This window comes from Microtus ochrogaster, chromosome 8, assembly GCF_000317375.1.
Source record: "Microtus ochrogaster isolate Prairie Vole_2 chromosome 8, MicOch1.0, whole genome shotgun sequence".
Classification (NCBI taxonomy): domain Eukaryota; kingdom Metazoa; phylum Chordata; class Mammalia; order Rodentia; family Cricetidae; genus Microtus; species Microtus ochrogaster.
The window spans coordinates 39540938-39555540 of NC_022015.1; the positions used below are offsets into that span (position 1 = coordinate 39540938).

General features: G+C 42.9%; 1 protein-coding gene across 4 annotated transcripts in view; it reads right to left on the minus strand.

Moving 5' to 3' along the window:
* Positions 1-14603, minus strand: part of LOC101992676 (RNA-binding protein 14) — a 28645-nt gene that overhangs the window by 1954 nt on the left and 12088 nt on the right. The window contains exons 1-3 of one of the 4 annotated variants that reach the window (XM_005351682.3): positions 7399-8943; positions 5754-6176; positions 265-943 (exon numbers count right to left, since the gene is read on the minus strand). In XM_005351682.3, the coding sequence (XP_005351739.1) occupies positions 273-943; positions 5754-6165 (1083 nt within the window). In that variant the 5' untranslated portion in view covers positions 6166-6176; positions 7399-8943 and the 3' untranslated portion in view covers positions 265-272. Of the gene's footprint in view, positions 1-264; positions 944-5753; positions 6177-7398; positions 8946-14603 lie in introns of those variants that run through there. The other 3 variants (XM_005351685.3, XR_001229002.2, XR_003377296.1) reach the window with 3 other exon arrangements.

Consider the following 14603-nt stretch of genomic DNA (forward strand, 5'->3'; position numbering starts at 1 on the left):
TTAACAGTACACCACTGTTTGTTGTTCCAAACACAAATACAATGAGAATGACTCCCACTATTAGAAGCCTGGAAAAATAGGCAAAAGAGCAAAGGATGTTTATTTCAAACTCCAACATTTAAGGACTTGTCTGTAAACTGAACTATGCTAGTAACCTCATACTAGCCCTGCAGAAGGCAAGCAAGCAGAGCAGCCTAACTAGAGCCCTTTGAGGCCACAGGAGGGATGGCAAAACCAACAGGGGACACCCCCCCACACTCTCACCTCAAACTTTAAAAGGCTGAGTACCGCGCCCGATCCGCATACTGCTCCCGCTCATACCGGGCCATGTCGTACAGGGAATTCCGCATGGCTGCTGAAGCTTGGGATAACTCACTGTCATGCCCGTAACCGTAGCCCTCTCCAACAGTGGGGACTGGGCCTGTAGCGCAACGCAGGGGGCTCCGATCCCGCCCGTAATATGAAGTAGAAGCTGCAGTACAAGCAGCAGCAGCAGCTGCTGCAGCAGCAGCTCCTGAAGGTGGCAACAGATGTCTATTGTAGGGATCGAGAGAGGTGGAGGTGAGGTGACTGGCCATGGCTGTGTTCTGGACTTGTGGCAGCTGGGACAGAGTCTGCTCTGCATAGTTATATGCAGAGGCAGCTGCAGCTGCCACTGCCTCATAGGAGCGGGCAGCACGGCAGCGCTTGTAGTAGGCATCGAGCGCTCCGTACGTGTTGTTGTAATACAATGAATCCCCATAACTCATGGTGTAAGGCGTACGCACTGCTCCATATTGCTCATTATATTGCTCAGTCAAGTCTGCCACGCGGCCCGAACGATCTATTGGACACTCTTTGGACCAGTGCCCCTCTTTCCCGCACCGATAGCAGCCGCTCTGGTCTCCCATCCCGGGCGCAGTCCTAAGTCGGCTGGTGGACAACTGCACGTGCATTCGTTTGCCTTGAAGAAACAGACGCAAGAAGGGTTGCTATCACGAAGTAATAGCCCAAGCCCCAACCCCAGCCACTGGTCACAGCAATGGTTTTACCTAAACAACTCTAGATGTGTGACAAATTGTCAAAATGACTTTCTACAGGGAATGGGGAAGTCCAGCATAAATGACCTGATTTCAAGCAAAAGATAACCAGATGAAGAAGAAATATAGCTATCAACACCAGCTTACTGTTTTAAGAATTCTACTTTTGCTCAAAAAAAGAGATTTCACCCACTGCCAAGTAACTGCACAAATAGCTACCCCACTGGCCCAATACATAAGAAACTCAAGAATGTTTCAAAAATCTGACATACCCATCTTTTATATCAAGATTAAGTAGGGAAAAATGTTGAGCCAATTTTATGCATACATACCCCAAATCAAAGAGATTCTAAAGTTACCATTACTTAAGAATGATTAGGACTTGTTCCAAAGCTGAGCCTGGATACCAAGTTTCAAAGCTAGATCTTTGGAATAGTAATGAATTAAGGAAATATGGGAACACAAGATGAAGGTCGTCTCTTTAAATTGTTCTTTCTCATTTAATAATCATTCTAATAGGGATTTATCCACAATTTGACACTCTAATCAGAGGGCCAAAAGAAAATTGGGCAAGCTTTCAACACATATACCCACGGTAAGTGCATTTTAATAAGAGAATAAGAAAGGTACAAAGGATAATCAACAATGTTAGTGAAACAAACTGCTCAGAGTAGAGGAATTACAGTGAGAAGATGGAAAAAAGCTGAGCATGATGGCACACGCCTTAATACTAGCACTTTGAAGAATGAGGCCAGAGGATAGTTAGGCTGTAGCCCAATCTAAATTATGACATACAGCCTGTTTCAAAAATCAAGTAAGATCTTGAAACTCTAAGAACATGCTCCAAACATAACCTTCTTTGAAAAACACACTTGGTATTTTGAAAATGAAATAGTTCTAAAAACCCTAATAAAAAGAAAAGAGGCAACTTTAAGAATAAAGGTTAAAACTAAATTCTCAATTTATTCACCTAATAAGAAATTTCTACCTATGTCAACAAATTTACTGGCAAATGAATTCAAAAGGTATCTAAATCCAACAAAATCTTCACAGTGTAATGACCCTAATGCACTTCAACACATACGTTGTAACAGTAACAGAAGAGGAGGCTGGAAGAATGGCACAGTGGTAAGATCACTGGTTGCTTTTCCAGAGAAGACAGGTTCTATTCCCAACATTTACATGGAAGATCACAATTACCTGTAACTCCAGTTTCCAGGGGATCTGATCCCCTCTTCTGGCCTCCAAGGTGCCGAGCACACTTAGTACACATATATACATGCAGGCAAAAGTAAAAAATAATTTTTCGGGCTGGAGATGGCTCAGGTTAAGAACACTGACTGTTCTTCCAGAGGTCCTGAGTTTAATTCCCAGCATCCACATGGTGGTTTACAGTCATCTAAAATGAGGTCTGATGCCCCCTTCTGGAATGTAGGCAGACATGAAAACTAACACTGTATACAAAATAAATATTTTTAAAAAAATAACTTTTCAAGTCACTAGAAAAATGGTTTCTCCTACATAAAAGAAAGTGTTAAAGCCGGGCGGTGGTGGCGCACGCCTTTAATCCCAGCACTCGGGAGGCAGAGGCAGGCGGATCTCTGTGAGTTCAAGGCCAGCCTGGTCTACAAGAGCTAGTTCCAGGACAGGAACCAAAAGCTACGGAGAAACCCTGTCTCGAAAATAAAAAAAAAAAAAGTGTTAAATAATCTCACCTGAAAAATCAAAATTAGATCCTAGGAACTATTAAGAGAGTGAGGAGACAAAATACAAAAACAGGTAAAGCTTAATAAATCTAGACTGCAGATATCAAAAAGAACAAAGATAGGCAGTTAGATGTTTACAGGCCATAATGGAAACACTGAAATTTGCCCAGGATGGGGATAGGGAAACTTTAGAACATAACAAATTAGGGGAAAAAAAATACAACCAAGAAGCATGCAAACACACTTAAGACATAGGATTATTCACTGATAAATGCCTTGATCTATGCATTTGTTGATTCTGGTGTCCAAAAAGGGAACTAAACCTTTTAAATCTAAAGTCAGTTTTCTTCAAGTAGGCAAGGAAAAAAAAAAGAATATAAACTAAAAGGAAAAGGACTAGTCAGGTATATAAACACATAAAGAAATTTGACCAATTAAGAAATGAAACAGTTTTTTTTTCTCCTTCTCCCCCCCCACCCCCGCCTCCCAATAAACTTTCTTCCTGTGTAAAAAAAGAAAGAAAGAAAGAAAAAAGAAATGAAACAAAGGCAAGCATGATATAATCCCAGCACTCAGGAGACAGGCAGATGGATCTCTGTGAGTTTGAGGCCAGCCTGATCTACAGAGCAAGTTCCAGGAACACACACCTAGAAGAGGCTGGAGACAGAAAAATGGCTTAAAACCAACCTAAGTTTAAGGCCAACCTAGGTAACATAATGAAGAAAGGAGAGAAGAAATGGTCTCCAGCTGTTGCTCAGCTTACTAGCATGTGAAAAGCCCTGGACTCTATCTCTAGCACCGTATTTTGAAAAACCATGACATTAAGAAAAACAGTGTAAAATTAACTAAGCATGGGTTAGCATCAGAGCCCAAGTTTCAGATACCCAGTTATAAGGACACTTGCCCTCAAACAGACTACACTGTCCTCCTCCCCTTACACATGTAACTGACAACAGAAGACACCAGCTCTTTGTGATTAAAGTTCTGGAAAGCCTCCAAATATCAGGTATCATACCAGAACCTTCCACAAAAGCAGTCTTTGCTTCCAATTAAGTTGTTGACAAAATAACTCTCAGCTTCCCAATTAAAAAAAGAAAAGCAAAGTAGACCTGAGAGACCTGTGACATTTTTAATAATGCAAAGCAATGCCCATGACACAGGGCACTTGTCACATGGGGGGGGGTGTCATCAGACTCTAGAAAGGTTCAATTTAAGGGGGGGGGAACCAAAGATGACAATAAAGCACTGTTCCACAAAAGTTAGTAATGAAGAAAAGAACCTGCCACTGCTTAGTATTAATATAGCCACAGCCCAGGCTTGAAATACAGTTCTGAGGGGGATCTGCACACATGTTGTACACATACACACACCATACTCAAATAACACACATAAAGTTAAATATTTTTAAAAGGGGCGGGGGCAGGCTAGAGAGATCGCTCATAGGTTAAGAGGACACTGGCTCAATTCCCAGCACCCACATGGTAGCTCACAACGTCTGTAACTCCAGTTCTAGGGGGTCTGCAATCTTCACATCAAAGCATAAACAAACAAACAAATAAATAAGAAGAAAACCCGAGTTATGGGTCTGGTGGGATGGTTCAGCAGTTAAGAGCACTTCCTGCTCTTCTAAAGGACCTGTGTTCAGGTCCTAGCACCTTAATCACCAAATGGCTGACAACCACCAGGTTCCAGTCCCAAGGGATCTGACACCCTCTTCTGACTTCTGTAGATCACACATAAATATTTCAAAATCTGTGTATTTTTTTTATTTCCCCCTTAAGAAATATAGTTATGAGTTCAAGGACTATGCTGTAATCTGGAAGTTTGTCAGAACCTTAAAAAAAAACTGTTTCTGACTCTTGGAACCTAAAAGCATGCGGAGTTCAAAGTCCAGCTGACAATTCAGTCTTTTAAATGCCACTCTTGATAAGAAAGTTTTGATCTTAAAATAAAATACCTTTCAAATGAATTGATAAACCACATCAACACCCTCCAGGCACAAAAACAATTCAGCCACCAGGGCTTTATGGTAACCCCAAACTATCCCCAAAAATGTCGAAACCAATCTACCCCCGCATGCACATGAAACCAACTGGAGGACATGCCATTACTGCTCTAAATCCTAACTCTTCCTCTCTAGATTCTTAAAATCAGTCTCCTAATTCTAAGTGATGTTCAAAAGTGACTCCTTCGCACAAACATAAAGCAAAAATAAAGCCAGAACCTTTCAAAAGTTTGTTATCTTTACTGAACGAACTGAAACAAGAGGGGAAGCTTAACCCAAATTCTGTCCCTGCTGCTTTCTTTCTCTGGATTTTCCTCTATCAAGTGCAATTCAATGTGACCTTGTGTTGATCCAATAAAAATCAGAATTAAAAAGAAGACAAAGTCTTCAGAGAAATGATTTTGTTTGTTGTATTCTCAAGACAGGGTTTCTCTAACAGTTCTGGCTGTCTTGGAACAACTCACTCTGTAGACTAGGCTGGCCTCTAACTCAGAGATCCACCTGCCTCTGCCTCCCAAGTGATGGGATTAAAGGCTTGCGCCACCACCACCACCATGCACACAGAAAGGATTTCACAACAGACTCAAGAGTCTTAAATACTACAAATGAAACGAACCATTATTTCCCCCTCCAATCACCATTCTCCATTTTATAAAATTCATTACCTATTTCCTGCACTGTTCCTGAACGTTTCATAAAAAAAAGGTTGAGGGTCAGTGGATGTGACTTAGAGAGTAAAAAAGCCCTTGTCACCTGACTTGTTAGGCCTAGCCACCTAAATTCAATCCCTGTGACCCACGTGGTAGGAGAGAACAAATTCCCCCCAAGCTGTCCTCTGATTTCCATATGCATGCTGCAGCACACAAGCACAGATACAAAGTAAATAAAAATTGTTGAAGAAATGCATCACCCATCCTTATCAGCCAGCAAAAAGTTTTCCATCCCAAACCCTTTCTCTACGCATCCAATTTCTTCCTAATAGCCTTGTGTTGAGCTGCCAATCACCAAAAGAGAGTGGTTCACCTTGAAACTCTGTGTTGTCAAGGCCTCTGATGGCCTCCACTGCATCCTCTGCCCGCTCCATGTGTACAAAGGCATAATCTTTCACGATGTCACATTCAATGACTGGGCCATACTCCTCAAACTTGGCCCGAAGCTCTTGGTTGGTACAAGTGGGACTGATGTTGCCCACATGTAACTTGGTTGAAGCTTTGCTCTTATTCTTGCTGGCTTCCACATTGATGTTCACTCCGTGCAGTTTGTAGCGGTGTAGGTTGCGTATGGCATCCTCAGCGGCCGTCTTGTCCTCTATGTGCACAAAGCCATAGTTCTTAATGATGTCACATTCCAGCACCTTCCCGTACTGCTGGAAGAGTGAGCGGATCTCTTGCTCTGTGGCCTCCCGGGGCAGATTTCCAATGAACAGCTTCACCATTTCCACACAGCCTGCAAGTAAAAAGACAAAGTTTTTAAGGGAAGACCTAAGTCCACAGCAACTATTAAAAAAATAAACAAAACCAATCCCTACTATCACCTCCTTTTACTCTAGCATACAGTTCCAAAAATTTTATCTTATGGGTGTGCCCTGTCACATCTCCAAACAATAACCAACAAGGGAGTTCAACAACAGAGCCTGCTTTATACTCCCCACAAGAACTTCTATTAAAGAGGTCTCTAACAGGGCAGTCTTTTGTAGACAAAGGGAATTTTGTGGTGTTGGGCATCAAACCTACAGTGACGTGCGTTATAGGCCAATGCTCTGCCACTGAGTAGACCCTTTGCCCCAGACAAAGGAAAAACAGGACTGGAAGTTTTGAGAATAAATTAAAAGCTACATATACTGAGCATTTCAGCCCACCATGATAGCCACTAGAAAATAAGATTTTAAGCCGGGCAGTGGTGGCATACACCCTAAGCACAGCACTCAGGAGCACAAGTGGATCTGAGTTCTAGGTCAGCCTGATCTGCAGAGCGAGTTCCAGGATGGGCTCCAAAGCTACAGAGAAACCTTGTCCCCCAATAAATAAATAAATAAATACATACATACATACATACATACATACATACATACAAAGAAAATAAGATTCTAACTACTAGACTAGTTAATTGGCTCTTCCTCTCTTAGCAATCATTTCCGGAAACGTGGGCCTTGAAGTAGCTAGGTTTATGAGTTTCCTTTGGAATAACGAACACTGGAATCAACCAGATAATAAGTATGGGAAATACAGAAAGTGCCGGAGTAGGAGAAATATTGGGGGGGGCGCACATCTTTACTATGTAGTTCCTACGAAAAGAAAAACTGGCCGAGCGGTGGTGGTGCACGCCTTTAATCCTAGCACTTGGGAGACAAGAGGCCAGCCTGGTCTACAGAGTTCCAGGACAGCTAGAGCTGTTACACAGAGAAGCGCAACAGAAAGAAAAAAGAAAAAAAAGGAAGGAGGGGGAAAAAAGAAAAGAAAAACTGCCTGGTCAAAGATGGGTGCTATATATTGTTTAATGAGGCAACACGGCCCTGGGGCATGAGAGATTCTCATGTCTAAATCTAAGAGTTAACTAGGCATAAACCCCCAAATAGGAAAATCAGCAAAGCAGAGGATAAAAGGGACAAAAGGAAGGTATTCCAGGGACTGCGGGGTGGGGACTTGGGGGAGGGCTGCTTCAGGCTTACCGCACAAAGTCGAGGACCGAGGTCGGCTCTCAGTGACGGCTACGCAGGCCGCGACCCCACTAGGACAGCCCTGACGTCCAAGGGAATCAGGGAAGTTTTAATAAAGAACACAGAAGGATTTGGAGTCTCTCACCACATGGAAACCTGCAGATCCTCCTCCTCCTCGCAGCGCAGACCGTTCTGACAAAATACTAAAATGGCGGCGGCCACAGCAGTGACTCTGGGTAGAAAGGGGGAGTGAACCTACCACCGGATTGGATGTTCGGTAAAGTAAAAGGCTGGCGTTCCCGGAGATCCTCTTCCTGATTGGTTACCGCGAACGCCAATTACCTGAGAGGCCAGGAAGAGGTGGAAACGTCAGTAATCCGGAGCTTTTATACGAAAGCCAATGAGTACCCAGCCTAGTGAAAGCGAAGCCACTGATTGGGCAGGAGGTTCATGTGAGGGAGGAGCCACAAACGTGGGTTTCTTCGAAGTGCGGCCCGCCATTAGGCAGACTAAGCGATAGTTTCAGTGTGGCAGTCAGTGGCTTCATGGCCCTTAACTTGGTTAAGCTTTCACATTCCACCACTTCCACGTGCACGCTCTGACTGTATTCAGTCCTCTATTCCAAGATTTCGCACCCTCCAATTGAACGCCACTACAACCCGCAGTTTACACAGACCTCCGTCCAGCCTACACAGACCACACGCAATAAATAGCAGAGCACCCGCCCCTACTTAAAAATCAACCTCAGCCTTGGGCAATTTCCACTTCGGCCCTCCTAAGTCCCATAGCTACCCAGGAATTAAAACTAGGTAGTTGAAAAACTCTAAAACAGTCCGTAGATCCAGCTTCAATTACGGTGTAATGGCCCAGAAATGAGCCGGCCAGAAACCTAGGAGGCACTGGGATTAATGATCCCTCTAGCCTCCCACCACCCAAAATGTTGTGTAAACATAAAAGTTGACCCCCACCCCAACCTCGCCCCCAAAAGGGGAAAAAAAAAAAGGCAACAAAAACAAAAGCAAAAAACAGGAACGGCAAAAGTTTGGTTTGGTTTGGTTTTATTGGGTGCCAATAGCCAGAGCTGTTAAGTTTAAACTCCCTAGAACTGACCTTAGGAGAAAAGGCTTTGTCACAATGAGCTGCAAACAAGTACAAACGAACATTCTTCACAGGATCCAATGCCCTCATCACATTTTTCTCACCCACTGGTTGCTTCACATAATCCCATACTCAGTGAGCAAGCAACTTTAGTCACGACCGTTGCAAAGCAGCTTTTGAAGATGGGGATAAAAGGGGAAAGGTGCTTAATGGATAACTTGAACATGAACAGCAGAAAGCAGGGCAACTTCATGAGAACAGGATGATGGGGAAAGGAAGAACAGCATACTGCCACCCAAACGGGGGGGGGGGGGTTGACTAAAACAAAAAAGACAGAAAATAAGCCTAACTCAGAGACAGAAAACTAGCCAATAATTTAAGTATGGGAAAAGTTTTTTTTTTTAAAGTTAAAACCTAGGCAGTTGTGGCGCACACCTTTCACCCTAGCATTTAGGAAGCAGAGGCAGGCGGAACTCTGAGTTCCAGGTCAGTCTGTTCTACAGAGTTCCAGGACAGCCAGAAAAACCCTGTCTCAAAAAGCAAAACTCTTCTGAGTTCAAAGCCAGTCTGGTCTATATGGCGAGTTCCAGGACACCAGGACAGGCTCCAAAGTTACAGAAAAACCCTGTCTCAAAACCCCCATCCCCCATGTGGAAATATGACATTAAATATGGCCACGGTTCATTTCACTCTGATGCACCTGAGTCTGAGTAAAGGCAACCTGAGATCAGTAATCAATACAACCAGTTCTACTGCCCTGGACCTTTCTGAGGAGGTCTAATACTACATTATCACAACTCAATATGCATCCAGAACACATATAGTATAGAAATTCTTTTCTCTCAGTTCAATCTTCTAAATTTTCTTATGCCGAAATCCCTGAAAAATACCTGCAATAGCATACAAGACCAATTCATTCACTAAATTAGAATCTCTACAGGTTCAAAAGTAGAGACTAGGTAACAATTCAAAGGATCACAATTCATGCCAGTGTGCAGACATCAAAACCACCAGACTATGGCCAACCAACCTCCAAATCAAAATCATGTCCTTGGTTGTTAAAATCTACTACAGCTGAACAGGCAATACCAGCACATAAGAGGGAGAAGCAATTAAGTCTCTGTGAGTTCAATGCCAGCCTGGTCTACATAGCAAGTTCCAGGTTAGTCAAGCCTACATAGTTTGACTCTGTCTAAAAGAAAACCAGGAGTGAGGGGCATATTCCAATTTCTTTATAGACTAACAAACTACCCAACCAGGTTTTCGCTACAGTCTCAGTCTGCTTGATCACCACCAGATAAAGACTGGTTTTTTAATTCTCTATTCAGATCTTTTACTGGCCGCTCTTTCCCCACCCCACCCCACCCCCGAGACAGGGTTTCTCAGTGGCTTTGGATCCTGTCCTGGAACTAGCTCTTATAGTTCCAGGCTGGCCTCGAACTCACAGAGATCCGCCTGCCTCTGCCTCCCAAGTGCTGCGATTAAAGGCGAGTGCTGGGATTAAAGGTGTGCCACCACCACCCAGTTTACTGGCAGCTCTATCTAAAGGCACAGACCCTGACTTGTAACTGATCACTTCATACTACTTTTGCAAATAATTACAATTACTTGAAATTCTATCTTGATCATTTTCCATAATATATGCCCTAAATGCTGGAACTACTTTGGTAACATGAAAGACCCTCAAATATTTATTGACTAAAAAAAGAATGCAGGCCAGAAGCAGAGGCAGAAGAACTGTGAGTTCAAGGCCAACTTGGTCCACAAGAGATAGTTCCGTGACAGCTAGGACTGTTACACAGAGACTCTGTCTCAAAAAAAGGAAGGAAAGGAAAAAAACTAATACATGAGAAAACTTTTTGATATCTGAGGAAGGAAGTGATTGGATTCAGTTCATGTTATACTGGCTTGCTGGCTAGAGAGGTATATGCTCAATGATATGGGTCTAACATGTAAGGTCCTTACTTTAGAATCCCAGTACTTCAGCAAGGCAGTGGTGGCACACACCTTTAAACCCGGTACTTGGGAGGCAGAAGCAGGTAGGTCTCTGTGAGTTCGAGGTCAGCCTGGTCTACAGAGTGAGTTCCAGGACAGCTAGGGCTATTGCACAGAGGAGACCCTGTCTCGAAAACCCAAAAGAATCCCAGTACTTCAAGGAAAAGTTATCCGTGCTTATCATCACCAGAACAACGTTTCAATCTTCTTCAAAACAAAATCTGATCAAGTCAGAGGTGGCTTTTCATGACGTTGACAATAGCAAAATGAAGCCTTCGGTAATGAGGTTAACTATAGATCAAGTGTTCACACTGATGTCTATTTGCTCACAGCTCTAGGAACTTGGTATTCCCCTTACAGAAAGTTACAGCACCAATTTCAAACCCTCTCCCTTAACTATAATCCCACCTACAAAAACACTTTTAATGTCTTTTTTTTTTTTTTTTTTTTTTTGGTTTTTCGAGACAGGGTTTCTCTGAGGCTTTGGAGCCTGTCCTGGAACTAGCTCTGTAGACCAGGCTGGTCTCGAACTCACAGAGATCCGCCTGCCTCTGCCTCCCGAGTGCTGGGATTAAAGGCATGCGCCACCATTGCCCGGCTGTCTTCTATTTTTAAATCATCTTGTCTGCCAGGGCTAAGGTATGTAGCACAATCATAGAACCTCCTGCCTAGCAAGGAGGACCTGGGTTCACTCCCCAGCAACATAACTAAAAACTCTTAGATACCTCAGCTTTTTTTTCCTTTTTGGTTTGTCGAGACAGGGTTTCTCTGTGTAACTCTGGCTGTCCCAGAACTCACTTTGTAGAACAGGCTGACCACAAGCTTAGAGATCCACCTGCCTTTGCTCCCTGAGTGCTGGGACTAAAGGCATGTGCCACCACCATCCGGCTGCCTTAGCCTGTCTAGTACTAGAAATATAGCCACAAGCCAACACATCCATCTAATAATTTACACTCCTAATAAATAACTGGCCCCTAGTCCAAAACTGAGTCACAAGTTTGACAAAGGCTCAAATTAAAACCCAGTATCAAGGATGTTCATAGGGAGGCAACAGGCTAACAATCAAGTGTGCCCGCTCCAAGCCCACTGGCTAACTATATTTCTACTCCTTTCCATTCAAGATGTCCCTCGTACTGCAAACTTTATTTTTTCATAAGCAAAAGAAAAGTCATCCTAAGACACAAAATGGTGTCACCAGAGATGGAGGGTCGTCCATATTGGTGTAGTCTAGTAGGTTAAGTCATTGCTATGCTGCTATGCAGCACTCACAGCAAAAACTCAGATGACTCCTATGTGTTGTATTCAAACCTATATCCCAAGTCCTTTGCAAAACTACGTTTCACCAGGTCAGCTCAGTGTCCCCAGAATCTATTGTCTCATTCCTAAGATGAATTTCTTTTTACATGTGTGAGTCTGAGCCTGTGAGAATTTATGTGCACCATGTACAGGACCCACAGAGGACATTGGATGCTATGCTTCTCTAGAACTAGAGTTAAGGGTTGTTATGAACCGCCAAGTAGGTTCTGAGAACCAAACCCAGGACCCTCTGAAAGATCAGAAAGTACTCTTAAGCAATGAGGCATCTCTGGAGCCCCGAAAAATGAAACTTAGTAGCTGAGTATAATACATACCCTCATCTGTTTTATGTTCACTCACCCTTTTAGAAACTGTTATGGAATAATAATTACAAGAGGTAATGTATTTTGGTTTCAATGAACATTAACATATAAAAATGACTTTTTCCTTTTTTCAAGATAGGAAGGGTTTCTCTGTGTAGCTTTGGAGCCTGTCCTGGAACTTGCTCTGTAGACTAGGCTGGCCTTGAACTCAGATCTGCCTGCCTCAGTTTCCCAAGTGCTGTGATTAAAGGTGTGTGCCACCATCGCCAAACTAAAAATGACTTTTTTGATACTATCACTTTTTGATATTTCTGAGTTGGTTAATAAAAAAATGATTTTTTTTTTTTTTTTGGTTTTTCGAGATGGGGTTTCTCTGTGGTTTTGGAGCCTGTCCTAGAAATAGCTCTTGTAGACCAGCCTGGTCTCAAACTCACAGAGATCTGCCTGCCTCTGCCTCCCGAGTGCTGGGATTAAAGGCGTGCACCACCACCGCCCGGCTAAAAAATTGATTTTAAGCAATACTTAGAACCATGATCATGTCAAATGAGGTACTAAGGGCACGGTTTAGTTGGTAGAGTGCTTCCTTCATAGCATGAAGGCGTTCCTGGAGTCATTCACATCCCAAACACCATATAAACGGGACATGGTGGTACATGTCAGTAACCGTAGCACTTGAGATGTGAAGACAGATATGAATTTAAGGTCATCCTAAGCTACACATGAAGTTGGGAGACCAGCCTCAGACATCTAAGACCCTGTTCTCAAAACAAACAAAAAATTAGAAAAGAACAAAGTTGAGTATGGTGGTGCACACCTTTAATTATAGCACTCATGAGACAGAGGCCCGCAGAGAGCTAAGTCTAAGGTCAGCCTGATCTACCTGTTGAATTCTGGGCCAGCCAGGGCTACAGAGTGGCACCCTGTCTCAAATTAAAAAAGAAAAAAAAAAATGCTGGATGATAAAAACAAGGCAGAAGTACTGACATATCCAATTATCACACAGTTAAGAGGAAGAGCCAGACTGGGCAGTAGCAGCGCACACCTTTAATCCCAGCACTCAGGAGGCAGAGGCAGGCAGAGCTCTGTAAGGTTGAGGCCAGCCTGGTCTGCAGACAAATTCCAGGAAAGGCTCAAGTTAGAGAAACTGTATCGAAAACCAAAAAAGAGGTAGAGTCAGGATTCAAACTCAAACCTGAGTTAAGTCTTACCAAAAAAAGTATTCTCTAGCCACTGACACATCCCCTTCTCCTTGGTCCACCCTTTGCCTAGCACTGCTCATTAACTAACAGTTCGCCGGGGTAGGTCCTACTTTCCAGTGCGGAGCTCTCTCCAGCCAACCCCAGACCAAGCTCCCAAGCACTGCCATCTCAAGCTTTATAGATACAGATTTAATTATGAGTCAGAGGGAAACCTGAAATTAAGAGTTTTCAGAAGAAAAGGCCTTATTTTAGCATCTTTTTAAAACATAATTTAGATAAATATTAGCTTTCTGTGTACTATTTTATCTTCTCTATTACCCAAACTTCTATTAAATAGTGCCAGTCCATAAATCTAGTAAATATATTTTCATTATGGCTTTACCATGCTACTCTATTGTCCCTTGACTTGGCTTGATGGGACAAAATGCCTGGAGAACCAACAGACTGTGCACGGACTCTGACACTGCTTAGCTGGGGACACAAGGGAGTTGTATAGAAAAGCAGCACACTTCTAGAGACCGGCTCCTCATTGATGGTCTCTCATTATCTCTATTTTAAGAAATGGAGCCCCAGCTGGGCAATGGTGGCGCACGCCTTTAATCCCAGCACTCGGGAGGCAGAGACAGGCGGATCTCTGTGAGTTCGAGATCAGCCTGGTCTACAGAGCTAGTTCCAGTATAGGCTCCAAAGCCACAGAGAAACCCTGTCTCGAAAAACCAAAAAAAAAAAAAACCCAAAAAAAAAAAAAAAAAAAAAAAAAAAAAGAAAAAAGGAACCCCAGCAAGCCAAGAGAATTTAAAACAAAAGCCAAACCTCTGAAGAGAGCAGGCTGATAAGGTTAGAAGTCTCTGTGTATGTCTTGTTCCAGGAATAAACCAACAAAACTTCTCCAATATGGCCAACATGTAGAGATGCTATGTGTAGAAGTTAAATGTTCTGAAGATGCGATGAAAATCCATTTCCCCAAAACACTCATTACATTTCTGTCCTCCCATTCACCAAACCCATCTTTCCCCAAGTTTTAAGAACTTAAAACTCAGATATCAATAAAAAGCAAAGTATGAGTGGGTTATAGAATTAACAGAGATGAATAACTTAAAGTTGTTTTTTTTTTTAACAATCTGCAAGAGAAAAGAAAATGACAAATGATTTAGCTCTGTAGCTCCTTCTGGCTTGAATGAGAACCCTGAGGGCTGGGGCAATGAGGCATCAGGATCTAAAGATGGCCAACAGTTAGACTGATCCAATAAACCAAATCACTTCGAGTTTAGCTGTAAAAAAGATCAACACTGGCCCTGGGAATACA